At 43.1% G+C, this 21187-nt stretch overlaps 1 protein-coding gene across 1 annotated transcript in view; it reads left to right on the top strand.

Moving 5' to 3' along the window:
• Positions 1–21187, top strand: part of NUP107 (nucleoporin 107) — a 394223-nt gene that overhangs the window by 290223 nt on the left and 82813 nt on the right. Inside the window, exons 21-23 of the mRNA XM_069229180.1 lie at positions 8905–9055; positions 15146–15258; positions 17663–17765. Of these exons, the coding sequence (XP_069085281.1) occupies positions 8905–9055; positions 15146–15258; positions 17663–17765 (367 nt within the window). The remainder of the gene's footprint in view (positions 1–8904; positions 9056–15145; positions 15259–17662; positions 17766–21187) is intronic.

Here is a 21187-nt window from a genome sequence, read left to right on the forward strand (position 1 = left end):
TGCAGTAGCAAATTATTAAAGTTATGCAGGAGGGGTATAGCGTCATTGTCTGATGGGTTTAAGAACGTGCTAAGTGATGACAACCAGGTTTGGCTGGGAACACTCATATAAGGTTCATCCTCATTTGACCTTAATATGTTTTTCCTGTTTGGTCTCATGGTTATTGTTAGGCTATTTCCGTTGAATGGAGACTCCGCCTTCCCTGGGCTCGTGTCCGGATGGACTATCTCCATTAGCAGTGGGTCGTGATCACTCTCGATTCTGTCCCTTATTTCCATATCGATGACGTAATGCCAGGCTTCGATGTTTATTGCCATATAGTCAATTATGCTTTGCCTTTTTCCAGTTCGAAAGGTAGATTTAAAGGTTTTATCTGACTTTGTTCTCCCATTTAATGTGCGAAGTCCTCCTTCTATTAATGCTTCAAAGATTAATTCTCCTTTCTTGGAGTCATTACAACGTTGGATAAGAGGCGTTGGGATATTCCAAGCATAATCTTCCTCTGCTACTTGTTCGTCCCAGAGGATAGAATGAGGTTTAGTGTTGAAGTCACCACATATCAATAAAAAGATTTTACAAGGTTGGAGAGAGCGATTGTTCATGTGACCTGGTACTGGGTTCCTCTGATCCATAGTTCTTTTGTTTAGGATATGTTCTTTAAGGAGCCGCATCCCTGGCGTAACTTGAGCCCGGCTGATAGGTGGGAAGTACACATTTACTATTTCAAGTGACCATTCCTCGTATTTGACTGCGAGGGTCTGGATTCCCTTGCTTTGTACGGTGTGAGTTACTACGGAGTTCCTCAGTAATGAAGTCCTAATCCAAATACTCAGACCTCCCGAGGGTCTTCCTTTTTTTTGCTTAATTGCAGGTGAGTGGAAGGTGGCGAACCCATCTAGGTCAATAGCATGTGTAGACCAAGTTTCTTGGAAGCAGCTGATGTCTTGTTTTTTAATGAATTCAACCCAGTCTTTATCTTCCATTTTGTTTTTTAAACCTGCTATGTTCCAGCTTAGAATTTTTAATATGGGACTGGTTTTATTTTTTATGTTCGAGTTATCCATTTTTTGCTACGAGCTTTTAAATGATTGCTCTTTGCAATTCTGTAACTGTGGGGAATTACCCCTACTGTTTCTAGGGGAATTAGCTACCAGGCAGAACCTCATGTTACTCAAGTTTATTCGTTCAGGGAGTTGTTGTTTGGAGCTGATTGCTCCCTGAAGTATCGAGCCGAAATTGCCTTTTGCCTCTTGCCTACGCATCATGTTTCGGTCTGTAGCTTTTTCAAGAAGTATTGTTGGATATAGTTCTTTTTGTGGAGTAGCAATGGATATTCCCCAGGTCTTCATCGTGTTTGAACATTTTAAGATCTGTTCTGCTATCCAAGGTGAGGCCCAGACTGTTTCTGTTAATTCCCCGTTCTCTAATTCTTTTTTTGGTATGAATCTTACTGAAAGGAGATCTTTAGTTGTTACATTCTGTAAGGCTGGCAGGGAGTTAACAAGACATAAGATGTTAGACCTATTCAGGATGTCGTGACTTCCTCTTGAGGAGTACTCAGGCATAAACAAGATCGTGGTTTCGGGGTTTTTAGTTGTTTCAGACCGGATCACAGTGTGCCCGCCACCTTCCTGCGACAGTCTACCTTGGAGTTGGGTGTTCTCGTTTTGTCTGTCTTGGGTGGTAACTGCCCGACTAGTAGATATTCGATTTACCTGGCCTTTTTCCCTCCCCTGTTGCACTTCTTTGTTCCTTTGTTCTTCGTAGGGTTGCCTTTTTGGAGGCCAATTGTCCCTTTTTCCTTTGATTTCATTGGTTTCCAGGTCCAGTGCTGGGCGCGATGGTGCAGGCGAATCAGTGATCCACCCAGGCTGGTTGCTGAGATTATAATTCCCTGGGCTGCCCTGAGAACAATATTTTGCCTTTGTCCGGGGTGCGGGAACTGGGGCTGTTGTGTTGTCCACGCGCATGGTTGTTCTTATACTTTGTCCGTTTCGTATATACTCTGGGGTCTCTGCCCTTCTATTTTCGCCTTTGCTATTATCTTGTTCTGCCCCCTCACTAATGGGGTTCGGAGGCTGCTGGTATTTTCCGTACTGGTCTTCTACTATGTTTGAGAAGTGTACCTGAACTAAATGTTCAGTTTTTGTAGCTGGGAGGAGCTTGTCGATACAAATGCTGGGTTTGGGTGTTCCTGGGCTCCATTTGGGTTGTTCGTTGGCTGGAGGATCATTTACCTCGTTTATCCCATGATTTGTTCCAGGGTCTTTTCCGGACCACCTTTCTTTGTCTAAGTCATGCCCAGATGCTAGGTGTCCCCTGGGGCCAGTGGGTATGCGGTTTATATGGGAATGGTGAGTGCAACTTTTGTCGCACAATAAACCGGGATTTTTATTTATAAAGTTAAACACTTTATCAGTAGGTTTCTCAAAGATCTCCGACTTAATGCTTTTATCTTTATACTGATGTTGGGCGCTCTCGTCACCTGTGTTCCTGATTTCTCCTGTTAGGCCTATCTGTTGTAACATATTTAAGGCCTTTCCTGCTGGTGCTTTTTTTTTTTCCTCTAGCTTTCTTCCATGTGTTTTTCCATCTGCCTGTTAGTTGAGGCCTTTTACCCGGTGGCCTTTTTTCTACTGTATTTGGGACTTTGCTTCCAAATTCAGGACTTCCATTTGTTCTCTCCCTCTTAGGTGTCTGATTTTTTACATCTGGGTAGTTCTCTCGTCCTGGGCCGAAGTGACTTTCTATATTTTCTTTGTCTGCTGGCCCTTCAATTAAACTAGATTCTGTTTTTCCTAACTCGTGAATGCACCCCTGTGTGCTTTTAAGGTTATGTTTAAGGTTATGTTTGCAGTCTTCGATTATGTCCTTGATTACTTTTGGGACTTCCAATAGTTTTTCCAGCAGTGGTCCACAATCTTGTCCATCCAACTTGTCCATTTTATCGGCCACTGCTTGGTGCAACAGGTTTTCCCTAATTACGCCCTCTACTAGGGCCATCCTGTAATCTATAGACTGTATTGAGGATGTAAGTTGTTTGGTCAGTTCAAGTTGATCATCAAATTTTTGAGACTGGGCCATGATCGTTGTTGCGATTGAGCCCAGTGTTGCACATATAACTTTCATGATGCTAAGAATTGGTTGGTCTAGTGAGAGGTCGTCTCCAATGCCACTTTGTTCGTTGGTTATCTGACCTTCTGGATTTTTACCTTCCTTTCCTCTGTGGCCTATGATTATACTACCTTCCAGGAAGTTTAGATCTACTGATGTTATGCTGTTTAGTTGAGGGTCTGTGTTGCCGATAACGGAGTTGTCGAGTGAGGACAGCTCCAGACTGAAAGAACTACTGTTGAGTCTGCCCAGCATTGAATTAGTTTTAACAATTTGTCTTCCGCAGTGAAGCTGTGGCGCTGGGGTTTTATGGGTCTGTTTAGATGGTGAGCAGTCTGTTTCTGGACCCATTACATTTTGGAGTGCTGTGAATTCTGCTTGGGCACATTGTGGAGAGGATGTTAGTGAAAAATTTCCGGAGTTCAATAGTCCCGTTTGGGGGTCAGGATAAGGTGAATCGTTGCTTTTTCTTTGCTCTCCCGAAAAGTTGCTCCACTTTGGGGGGTTATTTAACTCCACTTCACCATCCCCAAGAGGATTACTCATTGGGCAGAATAATTGCGAAAAACCAGCCGGTTGCTGTTGCTGCTGAAGTGGGCGAGTATCCTGGAGCCTGGTCGCTGGTAGCTCCAGTTCACCCCCCCCCCCCATGTTGTAGCCACCCACTTCCCCCGGTGGCTGTGATCGGAGGCCACTGGCTCTGGGACTTTGCGTTTGCGGCTGTTCTGAGTTCGAGATCACTTGGTTGTAATAGTTAGTGATAGTGTTTGTTTTTGGTCTAGTTTTCCTTACTCCCGTAGATCCACCCGGGCCCGGGTGTGTCGGTGTATACTTATGTCCCCTGCACAGAGGACTTAGAAGGCCCCCCACAGTTCCGCCTACAGTTTCTCCTGCATTCGGTAGGGCACCCCCTGTATCGTCAGAGTCAGTATGGGCTGGCAAGCAAGGCAGTGTCACCACTTCTAATGTCCCGCCTGACTCTTCTCCTGGCTCGGAATCGCTTTTGATGGCGGGAGACCCGAATTGGACACCCTCTGCTGTGTCTGCTGTGTCCTCACCTAGGTTTGCGAATCCCCCCTGGGATTGCTGGATGGTTCTGGGGTCCTGGTCCTGGTCCTGGTCCAGGTCCTGGTCCTGGTCCTGATCCTGATCCTGGTTCTGGCCTAACCCTAGACTTTGTAGACTTTTGAGCTCCTGCTCCTGCTCTGGTCTTTGGGAATCCGCAAGGTGAGTGAACGCCTTGTTGGCCTCCCTAGCCTTCTTTGTTTTTCCTCTTGTCCCAACCATCCTCCGGTTACCGTTCACTGCTCACTGCTCACTACTCACCGTTCGCCACCCACCACTCACCGCACCCCACCCCTTGGCTCCTTGGCTCCTTACTGGGTTACTTCCTTCCTTCCTTGGTCTTTAGAAGAGACCACCAGTCAACAACGGCAAGTCCCAGTCCAAATCCCAATCCAAGGCCAAAGACCAACTAGGGCTATGGCTAGAGCTGTTGCTGTTGCTGTGGCTGTGGCCGTGGCTGGGTAAGGCTGGGTGAGACGACGTGGCGCGGTTGAGTACCGGTGCCGGAGCCGAGGGCAGGAGCAGGAGGGGAGAGGGAGAGGGGTTCAAAGGCCGGGAAGGTGGACAGGGACCCCCCCCCCTTCCCACGAAGTCTGCTTACCCGGTCTCTCCTGGACAGTCCTGGTCTCACCCGGTCTGCTCTCCTACTCAGCGTCTTTTTCCAGGAGGGGGCTGTTGGAGGTCACAGGAGGTCCACAGGGGGACGGCCTTCCTTCTGGCTCCCTCTGACTAGTTTAATAATCTCCTTGGCTTCACCTAGTCCGTGTGATGGCAGGGCAGGGCAGGGCAGGGCAGGGGAGCAACTCCAAGCTCCTCTGGTACCCCTCTAGTGCTCCTCTCGTGCTCTGGGACTCCGGTACTCCTCTGGTGCTCCTTTCTGGCTTACTGCTTTCTGGCTTCTGCCTTCTGGCTTACTGGCTTACTTAGTGACCACGCCGTAGTCCGCACCGTGACGGCGCTGGTGAAAAACAGGCAGCAGCCCTGGTCGCACTCGCCTGCTCGCGGAAGCTGCTCCCCCTGCCAGCAGCTTCTGCACCCCGGACCGTGCTCACTCGGCTTCTCAGCTTCCCGGCTTCCCGCGGCTGTTTTCTCCTGTTGACACGGAGAGTGCCCCGAGACCGTGTGCGCTGGACGCGGCTGTTTTCTCCTGTTTCTCCTGTTGACACGGAGAGTGCCCCCAGATCGTGTGCGCTGGACGCCGGACGCCACCTCGCGCTCACGCTTGCACTCGCGGTGAGCCAACCGCGACGCGAGCCACCCGGCACCAGCGCCGTACGCCGCACGCCTGAGCTCCTCTCGTCTCTCTCGTGTGCGCGATGCAGATCCAATCTGGCCTGGCAAAAAGAAACTGACGTTACTGCGCTGAGGCGGCGTCTATTTACTACTCCCAACGTCATCACGCCGACTACGACGCCCGCGGAGTCGACCAACTCCACCTATCACCACGCAAGGGTATTGCTCGAAGAAAAATCTCCAGATCCACTCTGACGCCTGGGGAAAATTCTAAGGTAAAGAATCTGCAACTCACATATGTCTCTACCAGAAGATATATTGTTACCGAAGGTAAGTAACTTGTACGTTTGCGACGGAGTATCCCATCCACCAAGGTCTCAATCAGCCCCTTAATCTGGTTTCATATTTTGTACAAGAAACTTGACCTAGAGATGCCCACGGGTGATGACACTATGAGCAAAATTAGAACAAAACTTGGAGCTTTAACTGCTGAACCTTTGAAGTTTCTAAAAAGATTTGCAGAGGCAGAAGAAGAAAGTGACTTTAAAGATGTAGTAAAATACCTTGTGCATGTGTTGAAAACCAGTTCCGACTGTCTCACATTTGATGGTCTTCCGTACAGTGAGCTCAAGGGATCAGTCCCATTAAGTAATTTTCCACCAACATCATATTCTGTGCGTGGACACATTAAAAGAGCATTCTACTTGATCAGAAGATGGGTAGATGTGTTGGTTCATGCATATGTAGAGAAAGATCGGTGTGACTTTGGTTGGGAAGATATTGGTGGGGTGCTAAAACCTACGAAATTTTTAAAGACTTCCCACAAAACTTCAAAGTACATGTACTTGCAAAACCTGTGCTACAAGATGTCGATATGCTCTTCTTAAATATTCAACATCCTGCAAATGTACCACGAGCAACTGCTGAAACAAAGTAAACTATGAAAATGTGTCTAAAAAGGGAGTGATAAACATTTGTTTTTTCATATTCAGTTCATAAACATTGTTTGAGGAAACATAAAAGGATTAAAAACCATTATTATTTGTTTGATTTCTATATATGCCTTTTCTTCCTGTATTATAGCCGCCATTTTGGAAATTGGTGGAAGTGTTGCTCTGAGGAGTTATTTTCAGTCTCTCTAAGACTGCTTAACCCCCAATTACCTATGTTTTGACACCAAAATGAAGTCTATAGGTCTCATGGTTCCTGAAATATTATGTTATCACTGCAACACATCTGCCATTTTTAAAGAATTTGCCCAGAAACATTCGGCCCAGATCAGCAATGTCTACCCAAGCTAAATCACTTCTCTAACGATCCAAAACACAAACAAGAGTTCTATCAGGGGGCTGTGATTGTGCTACAAATCTGAGCTGGGATGGACTCTGGGAAGGGTGAGACAGGGCTGAGGAAACATTCCCCTCTTTCTCTGACATTTGGGACTTTCTCAGTAAGGTGAATGATGTTTCTAAAGTTACATAGTTTGAGGCCTTTTTGGGCTATCGTATGTTTTACTGCTATTGTAAAGTTACTGTGGAATTCCCACCTAGGCAACGAAGAATGATTACCATGTGAATTTATGAAGATACCAGCGCTGGAGAACTGTAGTTATAGATAAGCAACCTTTTCCTTCTTTTAGACTTTATTATATTTGCTAGAGCACAGACCATGTCAAATGGCTTACATTGCATTCACCAATGATTAAGAAAATGTATTCTTGATGCAAGTTAATTCAGTCATAATAACATACACAACTGAAATTACTCTGGCAGTTGATGAACCTTAGACCTGCTCCCACAGATATTCATGCAAGTAGTAATGTTTTTCTGGCATATGGCCATGGACCAACAGAGCTTTAAGGCCATTTAACTGGACTATTACTGTCTTATGTTTGTATTGACAAAGTGGCGCTACTTGGGACAATGCAAAGGGTAATGTCAACAGAAAGGAAACGTCTGGTCCATCATTTCTCCTAATTCCATTGATTAAACCTTGGGCAAGTATGTAGGGTAAATAAGTGTTGGTGGAGATGTTGGACTCGGAACGCAGGCATGGTGAGTAGAGGAGCAGAGTGGAGCCGAGGATCAGGTGACATTTGTGTCAAATAAGGGCCACAATATGGAAAAGTGGAGCAATAAATAGAAGCATGGGAGGAAACTGATAACCAATGTTAGTACATTTCAACTGGGAGTTCATCTGGGAAGTGGGAGTGATAGGTAAATAAAGGATTTGCTTAAGATCGGGAGAGACCAGCAGGAGAAACTGAATGGCATAAGGTAGGGAAATGAGATGCCCCAAGAGCTACAAAGGTCCCTCCCCATTATTAAATGTATATTTGAAAAGCAACAGAGTACACTGACTCCCAGCCACACTGGCTGATTAGTTCAACCTGATTGACTCTTAAAAAAGGGGGCGAATGGTAAGCATGCTATTTCCTTCAACCTAATTTTAAGACTTAAATATGCACTGTAATTAATTACATGCACTTATCTGAATATTATGCCTCAACAGTAAGCCGGACAAGGCGAAATCTAGTACTTTTTAGCCCTGCTGCCCATCAAATTCTAGGGAGCACATAATGTACTTTGACATCTATCAAAAGTCTTACTATCATTTTGAGAGAAACGGCAGCTAACTTTTCAACTGACATGTATCAGCCAGAGCAAGGGACTTGACTTGCTGACAATGCCGGCTGCAGCAAATCTCGGGGGGAAGGGGGGGGGGGGGCGATTGGGGGTGAGTGCTGGGAGGGAATAAAAAATAATTATTAAAAAAAATAACTTTCCTCTTCCCGCCGCCGCCGCCACCTGCTGCTCCGATCCTCTTCTGGTGTCCCAGCATTCACTGCTGGGATGCCATCACACGCTCCTCAGCAATCCTGGCGCTGCTTTCATGCAAAACCTTGCATGAAAGCAGCATCAGGATTGGTCTGAGCAGCAGTGACTGCTGCTCCTACACAGCCCTGGGGTCTGTGAAGTTTCTCCAGCCTGGCTGTTAAACACTGCCGGGCTGGAGAAACCTAAGTGCGCATGTGGGTTTGCCTGCCTCAGAGGGCCGGCCAAACACATGTGCACTTAAGTACACTCTTCCCCCATCCCACTGACCGTGGCCCAGCCCCGCCCCTTCCTGCACTGCTGTTCTGCCAGAAGCAGAAAAATAAAACAATAGTAAACTATTGTTTTATTTGTCTGCTTCTGACACATCCAGTGGGACGATGCTCCTTCGCCATAACGAAGGAGCCACTCCTGCTAGCTGATGCAATGATAACTGAACTTAAGGAAACATTGTGATCAGAATCTTATGCATGTCTGCGTGTGCAGAAACTTGTAATTCAATTTTAGGTTGAAGTTAATCACAGGTGATCGTGTGGTTGATTGGGCCATAATTGGTTACTGTGCTTAACATGTGTGTCATTTGAAATCACTAAGGCATGATTTGCCCTAATTGTCATTTCCTGCGAGTATATAAAATGCATTTTATTTTTTAACCTAGGTTCTAATTAATGGGAAGCACACAGATCTTATAGCATTTTATGTCAGCCACCTACCACAGGAACTCTCCATCTCCCAGTATGCTGCATTCTTGGAAAATGTGACTGAACTCGAGCAGCGCTATCACTGCTTGGAGTTGGCGAAAGAGGCAGGTGAGACATGAGCACTGACTCTTTATTTTTCTTGAATTCAGTGAATAAAATTGTGAAAGCAAATGTGTATTCTGGTCACCAGTTTTTTTCATGTACACCTAATATGTGTTTTAAATACTGCACACAAATACATCTTGTTAGGCTGCCTTAGAATGTAGGTCTGGACTTTGAGGGTTTTTTAACAAGAATATCAGATGTTACAACACAAGGATCCCCATACCTTTACCCTATGGGCTTTACAACTCATTGTCCTTTACAGCTTGTTGTGATTTTTTTACTTGCCTATATCTTTGGCACCGCTTGACGAATCTTCACACAAAACTTTCCAAAATAAATTGCCAGTGACGTCCGCTACTGTTTGGAAAGTTTTGGGGTGATCCATCCGGGGGGCAGAGAAAATGAGGTGAGGGGTTCCACAAAACGTATTCCCCATTCATTTTTCATAGGGACTTTGAACAGCGATAGCGCTAAAACTACCAGACAGAATTTCACCAAATCTGGGAGATAGGTAGGTCCTGGTACAGAAAGCAACTTTTTTTTTCAGTAGTTTTTGAGAAATTAAGGGGAGAACAAATTTGTTAATATAGGGACGTGAAGGATTCACAACCCTTCGCAATCTCATGCTGAAATCTGATTGGCTGTCAACACTTCATCTAAGAAGTGTTGGCAGCCATCTTTGAGACTCGGCAGCCAAGTCCCTGAATATTTTTCTTTTTTTTTTTTTTCTTTTTTTTTAAGAGGAGGGGGGCGGGAAATTAGGTTTGGACAGGGTACAGACACCCTAGCTATAAAGTTTAAAAAAAAAAAAAAACATGTAAACAATTGCAGCGATTTGCGGTGGATCCGGGCACTTTTTTTAAAAAAATTTTGTTAAACGCTTCATCTTTTTTAAGATCTTTTTTAAGCCCTCGGGTGGGCCAAGTTCCGGGAGCATTCTTTTATTGGAGTGCCACCCCAGGGATATAGCTGTTTGCTGTGGCGTGGCTCCAGCTCTGACAGCTGTAGCGAAGTCACAGCAAACACTTTGCTTTCTGTTGATGGGACTTGTAAAACCAGTCCCACTTTCAGAAAGCTGAGTTGCAGGTATGCATGCAGGGAACAGAGATTAAAGCTTTGCTCCAGCAAGCACAGACCTGCTACTTAAAGCAGCTGTCTGCTTGCTGGAGCAATGGGACCACTCGGGAGGCCTTGAGGATTACCCCTCAGTCCGATATAGCTGTTAAGGGTACAGAATAAAATAAAAATAAAAAATCATCAGGGACTGCGGCGGTGGCATTGAGGCTTCCCCCACGGTCCCATATAGCACATAAAGGGCTAAAACAATGTATTAAAAATAAATAAAAGCTCAAGTGCGAAGGACACAGACCTTCACACTGAACGTTGAGGGTTCGAATCCAGGTGTATCCCATGTCATTTCCCTCCTTTATTTATGTTAATGCAAATGTATAAGGCTCATACTGAAAGGTGATCTTAATCTTTTTAAATGACAAATACATTTTTCTTTGCCAATTGTGCAGAAATATCTCATTCTCTAAGTATGTCATACATCAAAGCCTAAAACACTGTCTCTTTCCCTCTCTCTCTTTCAGTCTTTCTCCTACTCACTCAGACCCTCGTTCACCCACTCATTACCCCAGTCAGACCCTCACGCACCCTCTCTCTCACACCCACTCACTGACACACTCATGCACCCACTCAGACCATGCACACTTATGCACCCACTAAAACACTGATGTATGGACTCTCACACCCAGATGCTCGCACAGCCACTCGCACCCTCAGATACACTCTCTCACACCTGATCTCACACCCAGAGAGGTTGCGGCCAACTCCCGCAGCGCATGGCCAAAGGGCTGTGCCCAGCATGGGCTTGGGTTGTTAGAGATGGTTGGCCGCAGGGTCTGGCTGCATTCCAGTTCTTACATGCAACCTCCATTTTGCACGGGCAAAGGCCTTACATGGTGCATGGTTGGGTGCTTATGGGGGGTTGGCCTCAGGGCCTGGCCACAGGCAAAGCCCATTGGCCAACTGCCCCTCCGTGCGCGATGGTGGTTGGATTAACAAATAGTTATGAAAATTACTATACGTAAAAATAAAATAAAAAATTAAAATTCTCTGAAAAAAACAAAGGTGACATGGACGTTATAATTCGGAAATAGAATTAAAAATATATACATATATATAGAAATTTGCCTTTAAAAAAAAACAAAGATTACAGGGACGTTATAGTTAGGCTCACATTTTAAACGTACAAAACCTCAAGTAACTATAACTTGTACCCTTAGGTAACTCTAACTCGAGCCCTCGCCTTGCACTGCTAATTGCCCCACAAATTACTGCACTCATGACATCTTTGATAACATCATTGATAATATCACTGTAATTTTTGCATTAACATTTTTTACAAACTTTTTATATATGTGTGTGTATATATATATATATATCTGTAGATACTCATGCTGTGCATACTCCTGAAATCTGGTGTTGGACTCGGACGTGTGCAAGTTGGTTTTCTTCAAAGAGGTCTTTTCGATTAACATACTGCTGGTCATGTGAATGAGCATCGCTTCCATCATTAGACTGTATTTTTTTTTCTCCATCTTCGGGTTCAGACGTGTCCCTTCAAGCTCCAGTTCAAAGCTGCGTGACGTTCTCGGCAGAGCTGCTCGGTCCTTTCCTCATCAGAAGGGATTACATTTGTGCTTCAGCGATTGGTTCTCCTGTCGCGTCTCCCATTCAACTCAGTTCTGCGGTTTGGACCTTTTCAATACCCTATTTGGACCATGAACTCTTCAGGCCACCTTCACCTTCTTGACGCACCTGAAGGTCCCAGTGGTGGAAATGACTCCTTTTTGTTTTTTGCACAAGTGTCATTCAAAATACCTGACTACAGACCTCCACCAAGTCTGTAACCTCTTCCTGTCTCCTGACCACCAGTAAGACTCCTGTGCAGTGCGTCTCATCTTCTGCAGCAAAAAACCCTCCACAACTGCCAAGCCCGTTGTCTCACCTCTGCTTATATCGCTTACCGTCAACAGGACAACACCCCACACCTCTTTGGTGGCCAGCCAGCTGAAAGTTCTGGTTCCAGCGCTAAGAAACACCCCACTGAAACAGTCACAGTGAGTAGTGCACTCCCACAGACTGCTTCTCATCATCACTCACACTCTGGGGATGTTAAAGCTTCAACCACACAACGCCTCCGGTCCACCAGTGCCACAAGGAAATGGTTGGCACCTGTCAGAGTTCAGACCTGAACCCTGCCCAATCTTCGGCGCTAAGGTCCTCCTCCAAGCCTCGCCTGTCCACCGCCACCACTGCATCAATCCCGGTCTTGAAAACACCCTAGAGACTCACCTCCGGTCTGAAACCAGCAGGGGCATGTAAAACCTTTGGCTCAGAAAAGATCAACGTCTACGCCTGCATTTTCCTACGCTTCCATGGATTCAGACCAACCAGTCCTACAGTACCTCCACGAGGAGCTCAACTCCTGGCAGCGGTGTTTCCACATACAGCGTGGCACTGGTTGGATCCTAACCATGACTCCAGACAAACTTAACAACCCTGTTTCTCACAAGAGGAGATTCATTTTTGAAGAGGCCTTAAACTCCCCTTCAGAGCAGACTCCCAAGAAGCATCGGGCCATGATAAGGGCACCTTACTACTCCTCCATCACCTCTTCCAATAACTCCTCCTTCACCACTCCCTACTAGGCCTGCCTCTCCGCCACTGGCTGTAGACCCCATGCCACATTCACCTTAGGGTTCTCTTCCTTTCCAGGAATGGAGTGAAAGCATGAGGTCCCCCTACAACCCTTATGACCTGCATCCCCATGATGACCCCTGGGTTGACTGACAGTGTTAACTGGGGTCTCTATGATTCTGGACCTCTGTCCAGCTAATCCTTCACCCACAAATGGCACCACCTCATACCATGAGGTTCTCCACTGTGCAGCCATCTTCCACAAGGTGGAGGTGCATAAGCAGCCTAAGGAGGAGGACTTACTTACGGAGACCCTCGCCTCATCGCACTGATCAGTACATTATCTGCTGATGCTTAATGACATGCTCAGGCCTGCGCATGATATGTTTAAGGAACCAGTGGAGACGTGAGTTATCACGTCAAGGGTGGATAAGAAATATAAGGCATCATCCTCTTACCCACCTTACATCAGAGGCTAGTTACCACTGTACTCACTGGTTGTACATACAGCACTAAAGTTTGCCAATTCCTAGGGCTGAAAGAGCAAAAAAATTGATGTGGCAGCCAGAGTGTTGCTGCTCAGTCCGGCGCACATTTGCAGATCGCTAAGTCATTGGACGTATTATCTCATTACAACAGCGCCCACTGAATTGAGATGGAAGGTGCCCCTGGTCCAGTATTAGAATAAGGGGCAGGAGTTGGTGGCAGAAGTAAAAATTACTTCCAACACCAAATGCTGTTTGGACACAGCATACACCGCTGCTCAGAGTGTTAACACGAGTCGTCTTTCACATGCCGTCTGGCTCTGTGTGCTTGGTGGTGGTGCTTGCATCTTCTTACTTTGCCTTTCAACGGTGGACACCTTTTTGGAACGCAAGTCGATGAGATGTTGAAGAAAATTAAGGACACCAAGACAGCCAAGGCCATGGGTGCTTTGCAGATTCCATCTCCCACGGCTCCTTTCGCCACCCCCAATATCGTGGGGGGGGCACACCCACCAAGCAGTGACTCCCTTACCCTTCTGATTGACCATCTAACACCTCTCAGTGGAAGGGTGCAGGGGTTTCTGCCCCAATGGGCAGAGCTTACCTTGGACCTGTGGGTTCTATTCATAACCGAGGGATGCTGCCCGTAACTCACACAAACACCACCAAACATCCCCTCCCCCCCTTACAGACACAGGCTCTTCATCGGCACCTGTTCCAAGAGGAGAGATGCATGAACTACTCTGCACAAGTGGTATAGAACCCGTACCGCAGCAAAGGGGCAGTTCTCCTTAGACTTCCTGAGTCGCATCCTCAACCTCGGGCCCCTCAGCAAGAACATTCTGTCAGAGCACTTCCGAATGTGGATAATCCAGGATGTCATTTCTCTACTACAGCATGGCACTTTCATGACTGCCCTCGATCTAAAGGACACCTACTTCCACATACTCATGTGCCCTGCATATCAAAGGTTTCTCCAACTTCCGGTAAGTGATTAGCATTATCAGTTCGAAGTGGTTCCAAGTAATGAATCACCTGAAAAATTACATGATTTGGGTTTTCAACAAAGTTTTCACGGACCTTGTAGGTAATTTCACTCTAATATTTTTATTGACTAAATTACTGTTATGTTATCAAATTTTAAGAACCTCTTCTACTGTCATTTTTATCAATAATATTTTAAATGATAATTTACTTGAGATAAGATTTTGTGATCTCTAATTCCAGAGTTGTTCCTTCTTCCACTTGTTGGTAGATTTAGTTTCTTTTCATACGTGTTTTGGTAACAATCTTTTCCTGCTTGAATAATTGAAAGGTGTAAGCGCAGACTTATCTTTCATTTTTCAATTCGGTCTTCATCTGTAACCGTGAATTCCTTGCAGTTCCTTGTGTTTCCGTAAATGTTGATATAGTGATGGGGCTACTCAAAAATCCAGTTCTATCAGTTGTCCCCTCCCCATCCGATTATGCCCTGTATCTGCTACTAAACCTTTGTATGTTTCATTAATCTAGCTTCCATATGACCATATTCATACACAATTCTGTTATTCCTCATTTTCCTATGAAAAGGTTTATAGAAACCCCCTGAAAAAAAGATACTATGTCGTCATGCAAGTTAACTGTTTCCCAACTACATAGTATGGCTGCAGTGGGTGACCAAATTGTATGGCTAAATATGTTTGATATAGATGGTTTTCTTCATGTACAGTACACCTCTTCTTTCTTAGTATTAATCTTTCTGTGATAAAACATGTTTTCCTAATGCACTGATGTAATAGTTTTGAAGTGCAGCTAATTCTGCCCGTGCATTTACATTTAAGTCTTTGGAGAACAACAGTGAACTCTTGTTCTGCTTGCCTTTTTTGACTCATTTAATCTCACTTTTTGCATGTTACATTTTCAGGTCTTGATGTTGCAACAATAACTAAGACTGTGGTCGAGAACATACGTAAGAGGGATGCTGGTGAATTTGCTCATCATGACCTTGCACCAGCATTAGATTCTGGCACGACAGAGGTATTAAACATTGTGGAAACTCAAACTTGTGAAAAATATATTTTATGTTAAACAGAGATAACTCTTATTGTTTTCCTACTTTAAACAATATCTGCCCTTCTGCACCACACTTTGAGTACCCAATACATTTCACTTGCTTCAGCATTGTTAGTCTGTCTACTTCATTTTAGCATTCTACCCCTCTTTAGTCCTTACTTGCCTCTGAATCTTGCCTCTTGTTACAATTGCTTCTCAACACCGGCATTCACTTCCAAAGTTTAGATTGACTCCTCTTCCCTATGCTCATAAGAAGTTCATTACTATGGCTTTACATCTTTCTGTGTCACTGGTTCATCTGCTGAGTCCCACTAGCATTTGTTCTTTCTGGACCTTTATCTGCCTCATATAGAACTGTTAAATCAGTGGGTGAACTTGTTGTCATTTGATTAAATAAAATGACTCAGAAGACCTACTAGACCTTATTGCCAAATATTCCTTATAAATCAGATCATACCCATCCTGCCCACTGTTCATTTTCCTCCAGGTGAGCAAAGATTGTGCCCTACTTGCTAGTTGACCCTTGTGCATTCTTCTGTCACGCCGAAACATTCTGTGCAAGATATGTATGTAGATTAAGAGGGGGCACAGTAAGTCTCTTAATCTAGGGTCCTGTAACATCTATAGAACGCTAAATTTCCCCTTAAGCTAACATAGACAGGGTGAAAACTTATTTGATTGTAAACAGAGAAAACCTTTTGATTTTCTTTTGAATATGCACATTGAGTTTTTCTGTTTTTTTTATTTTTATGATCACTTACATCAAATGTTGCACCCAGTTTGAATGATCTCGTCATAAGAATTCCCTGGTTCAGTAAATAGAACTGTAGGCTGGAAATGTGCCATCTTTAAACAGTGTTCTCCTTTCTGTTATCTGCAGATGATATATATTTGTTTCATTTGAAAGCAAATTTCAAACCATACAGGTGGGTGGTCCTACTCAAAACAGTCATGTAAACTTGATCCTGTATTTTCCACCTCCAAATCTTGAATACCCTTTAATAATTGGTTCAAAACCTGTGATGCTCTTGATGCCATACTCAAGCATAAACACATGTTTTTACAACTGTGGTTCTCCAGCATAGCTGTTTACATAGCAATGTGATCCTTTCATTGTCCCTGCTCTTGGATTAAATACTTCATTCAAAAAATGCTGAAGTATTTGTACCTTCTGCTCTCAACCTAACTGATTGGAACTAAGAGTCTCTTAATGCAGAAAATAGGATGATCCCCGGTAATAACTATTTCATGCCCTGTTGTCATGTGGTTCTTAAATGGGATCTTGCACTTTTTACATATTAATTCTATTTGCTGTACTTTTATAGTTTATTCTTAAAGCTGATAGTCTGCACTTTACAGCAGAGATGGCTCAGTGAGGAGTTTTTTTTTTCTTTTTGCTGTAGACATCCATCTGTGAACCATAAGTTAGGAGTTTTAATATTTCATTCTTGTGAGGTTGGATTGAGTACCAATATAGTGGATGCTAATAACATCAGTTATTAACACCTGTATTTACTAAGTTCAAAAGCAGTGTTAAGTTCTATTTAAAAGAAAGTTATTATCATGAAAGATGTTGTGATTTTGCTGAACTCTGAGCTACAGGCATTAGTTTTGATGGAAGTAGACACTATTTTTACTTTTTAATTTATAAAAAGCTAATATGAAATGCAAAAAAGAAGGATATATTAAGAGAAACACAATTTTAGATTTGCAAGGTGTTAACCAAGCACTTGAAATGTATTCTAAGTGCACCTCTAAGCCAATTGTCTTGGATAATAAAAATCTGTTTTATAGTCTGGGAACTATTAGGAGTATACATTAATCATTTAGAGGTAAGAATTTTGTTCCTTTTCCCAAAATGGAAAGGAGCACAGTCTCTTAGGGGTGGTGAAAATGCAGTAATTTTCCTTCTTCTTTAACACAATCGCCTAGAGTAGCTATGGGCTTCTGCTTCCACCTTTGGGTGATTTTTGTTATTGTTGTTGTGATCAACTGGCAATATGCGCCAACCATTAAAGGTGAGGATGAACAGTAATTTGGGGTCGTGTTGCTGCATTTTATCTTCATTTGTTTTAAATGGATTTGGGAATTTACTGTTAATTTCAATGCATGTGTCCTATAATGTTGAATTCTGTACTGTTCCCTGAATAAAACAAGTTTTCACAAAGTACACACTTTTGGGGCAAAAGGCTAACTGCCCATATAGTTTCTTTCTGTCTGCTTTACACTGATTCACCTGCAAAAAATAAAAGTTCATGTTTTCCCACTGTAATTCTGGAATATCACCAATTGTTTGTTATTGTTATGTTTATTTGTAATTATCATTGTTATTACTGGCTATCAATTAATACTACTTTTATTGTTCAAGGATGATCTTTTGAAGATTCATGCGATTGATTGGCTGGTATTTGATCCTGCACAGAGAGCAGAAGCACTTAAACAGAGCAATGCAATAATGAGGAATTTCTTGGGTACAGTATAACATGTTTTTCTTAAAACACATTCTAGAACTGTTTACATTGTACCTCTCTGAAATACACTGGAAGTTAAATTGTTTCAATTAAATGTCATTAGCAATGAGAGTCTCTTATCCTTTTATGCTAAATAGTGACCACTAAATGTTTATAGTGCGTATATAAAGTATATATAATGGTTTATTTAACGTTTGTGGTAAACAGTTGTTGAGGATTACATTTCACTATAAGCATGCTCCTAGAGCCTTTGCTGTATTTGATTATAACTTAAAGGGCCAGCACTATGAGTATTTCAGGGAAAGGAAAATGATTTAAAAAAACAAAGTGAAAAAAGTTAACTTAACATTTAATAGAAATGATCAGTATTATTTTGAGTTATTTGAAAATGGCTGTCGGTTTCACCATTGGCAGTACCCTCTCAGTTCAAATCTGAAGTTCATTAAATGATTCAAATTAACATGATTTAAATAGACAACTGATGATACTAAACATATTAGTCTCCTCAAATAAGTTTGTGAACACTAGTCATACAATAGTATTAATACTACTCCCCTTTACTACCAAATATTATTAATTTGGTTCAGTCTCGTTCACTGGGTGGGTTATCAATAGCACATTTAATTTATGTTAACTGGAATCTGTTAATGAACCTTAGATGTCTTTAATTGTAAATTTTAAGATTGGACAATATTAATAGGTATTATGGGATATTCAATTTTTCACATTTGAGAAAGTCCAGAGTGCAAACAACTGTTGGATAATAGTAGACAAGTGGTGATAAGTAAGGTCACTAATGCAAGAAGAGTATTCTTCGAAGGTTGATTTGTACTCAACAGATTAAGTAGTCTAAATGAAGAGAATATTTGTTGTTGTTCTTTGTTACAAAATTATTACGGCATTTGAAAGCTATACAACTGAGTGATATGCAAACTACTTCAAATCGAACTACATTTAGTTGATCCAACTCAGAGAGCAGGTATTTCTGATAGTTGCTGTCCGTGACTTTTTGTACCAAAGCTGGAAATGATTTCTTACAAATTGATTCATCATTTTAAAGTGTGAAACTACACAACTTTTAACCACCAGTATGGGCAGTTGTGGTGCCACTGATGCCAGAGAGAACTGTTCCATTTGCATAGAGTATGCATTGTGACAATTTTTTTCCTTTGATCAGTATGCATAGGATGTATCAATGCTTGACCTTCGAATGCTTCTTTAGTAGGAATTCTTATTTTTTTCATGTAAACCAATCCAGCTTTGAGTGCTGTTGGAAATTTTAGAAATATGGACTGCTGATTGATACAAACAAGTGGTGCACATGTTGTTTGAATACCCAAACATCTATATAACAACATCAATATAAATGGATGGATAGATTGGTCGATAAATAGGTAGACCGGTAGGTAGGTAGATAGGTAGCTAAGTAGGTCATGGACTTTCATTATCACAACTGTTCCAGTTGCATTGTCTGTAGTCACTTAGCATGTAAGGTATTGAAGGACTGAAAGATAGGGTGTTGCCTATAGGCCTTGGTATTAAAACAGGGGCAGCCCTACTAACCCTGAACCTGGGGCAATTAAACCTTATAACAGCAACAGTGTTTCCAGGAGAAAGCAGCCAATTACAACATAAATTGAAAAAAATATGTATACAACACACAAAAGAAAAAAACAAAAGGAAAAGGTGCCAAAACATAAAATTCTGCAAAAAGAAATCAGAGTTATTGTTCATTAATATCATGCATACATAAAGCAGTGGCTCTCCACCTTACTCTTAACATATAAAAACAATTTACAGTATAAAACACAAGATAAAAGCAGAGGATGTAGAAATCGATAGAATGGTCCACAATAAGCAGAACCTAACACAGTCAGTGTTTGCACCCTATCTGCCAATCGGGTGTCAACAGGGTTTCAAGCCTTGTGGTTTATTGGGTCATCATCGTCTGGAACATACAGAGTTGGAGCACAAAGGAAGATTATGCTGGCCTCAAGGCAAAACACACTTTTATTTGCAGGGGGAGCACTTCGGTAACAGTAAGTAAAGTATAGTATCAGATGGATCACAGCTTAATCAAGCAAGTCCTGAGATCTTCTATATAGGATGGTAAAAAAATATAATTACACAATTTGCTGTACAAAGTGTGCAATCAAAAGGCGTCTGGTATGCCTTCAGGAATAAAGTGTTAAACGATTTACTACTATTACTAACATATCTAAAATGTAGTCCTTCGAAAGATCTACTAGTGAATTCATGGATATTAAATGTCTAGGTGTAGGTGGATTGAATAAAGATTGCAGGAAATCAGTAGGTTTTCAAAGTTGACTTATGGTCCTAATATAAACATCACAATTTGCCACAAATATTTGACAATCCCTTCACAATTAATCTAACCAGAATTTATACTGAGTTAAGTCATAATTCTTGACACCTCCAAAACACCCTGATATTGTAGAATCTTTACACCAAGCTAGTTGCAAGTCTTAAGCGAAAAGCAATATTCCATCCTCATGAAGTAGCATTCCTTGATCTTTTTTTTTGTTACTGTTTTGCATGCTCTACCAACCAATCTAGAATAATCTTCTGTGACACGGCTTTCTGAACCAGAGACATTCAGGGCCATATTTGTACTTTTTGACGCACAACTGCGCCAACGCAGGTGTGCGTCAAAAATGTTAACGCCGGCTAACGCCATTCCAAAGCGCCATGCGGGCGCCTTATTTATGGAATGAAGTTAGCCGGCGGAGCTGACTGGTGTGCGTAAAAAAAAATGACCCACACCAGGCAGCGCCGGCGTAGGGGAAAATGGAGCTTGGGCGTCAAAAAAATGGGGCAAGTCGGTCTGAGGCAAAAAATCTGCCTCAACCCGAGTTGCACCATTTTTTTTTTACTCCCACCCTCCATTGACATGACTCCTGTCTTAGCAAAGACAGGAGTCATGCCCCCTTGCCCAATGGCCATGCCCAGGGGACTTCTGTCCCCTGGGCATGGCCATTGGGCATAGTGGCATGTAGGGGGGCACAAATCAGGCCCCCCTATGCCACAATAAAATTTTTAAAAAAATACTTACCTGAACTTACCTTAAGTTCCCTGGGATGGGTCCCTCCATACTTGGGCGTCCTCCTGGGGTGGGCAAGGGTGGCAGGGGGTGTCCCTGGGGGCATGATAGGGCACCTCTGGGCTCCTTCCGAGCCCACAGGTCCCTTAACGCCTGCCCTGACCAGGTGTTAAGAAATGACGCAAAAGCGTCTGGACGTCATTTTTTTGACCCGCCCACTCCCGTGCGCCATTTTTGCACGGGAGTTTAAATAAGGCGCACATGCTTTGGAGTAATTTTTTAGACAGGAACGCCTACCTTGCATATCATTAACGCAAGGTAGGTGTCCACGCTAAAAAATTATGCAAACTCCAAGATCTTT

The sequence above is a fragment of the Pleurodeles waltl genome, chromosome 4_1 (genome assembly GCF_031143425.1).
Source record: "Pleurodeles waltl isolate 20211129_DDA chromosome 4_1, aPleWal1.hap1.20221129, whole genome shotgun sequence".
Classification (NCBI taxonomy): Eukaryota; Metazoa; Chordata; class Amphibia; order Caudata; family Salamandridae; genus Pleurodeles; species Pleurodeles waltl.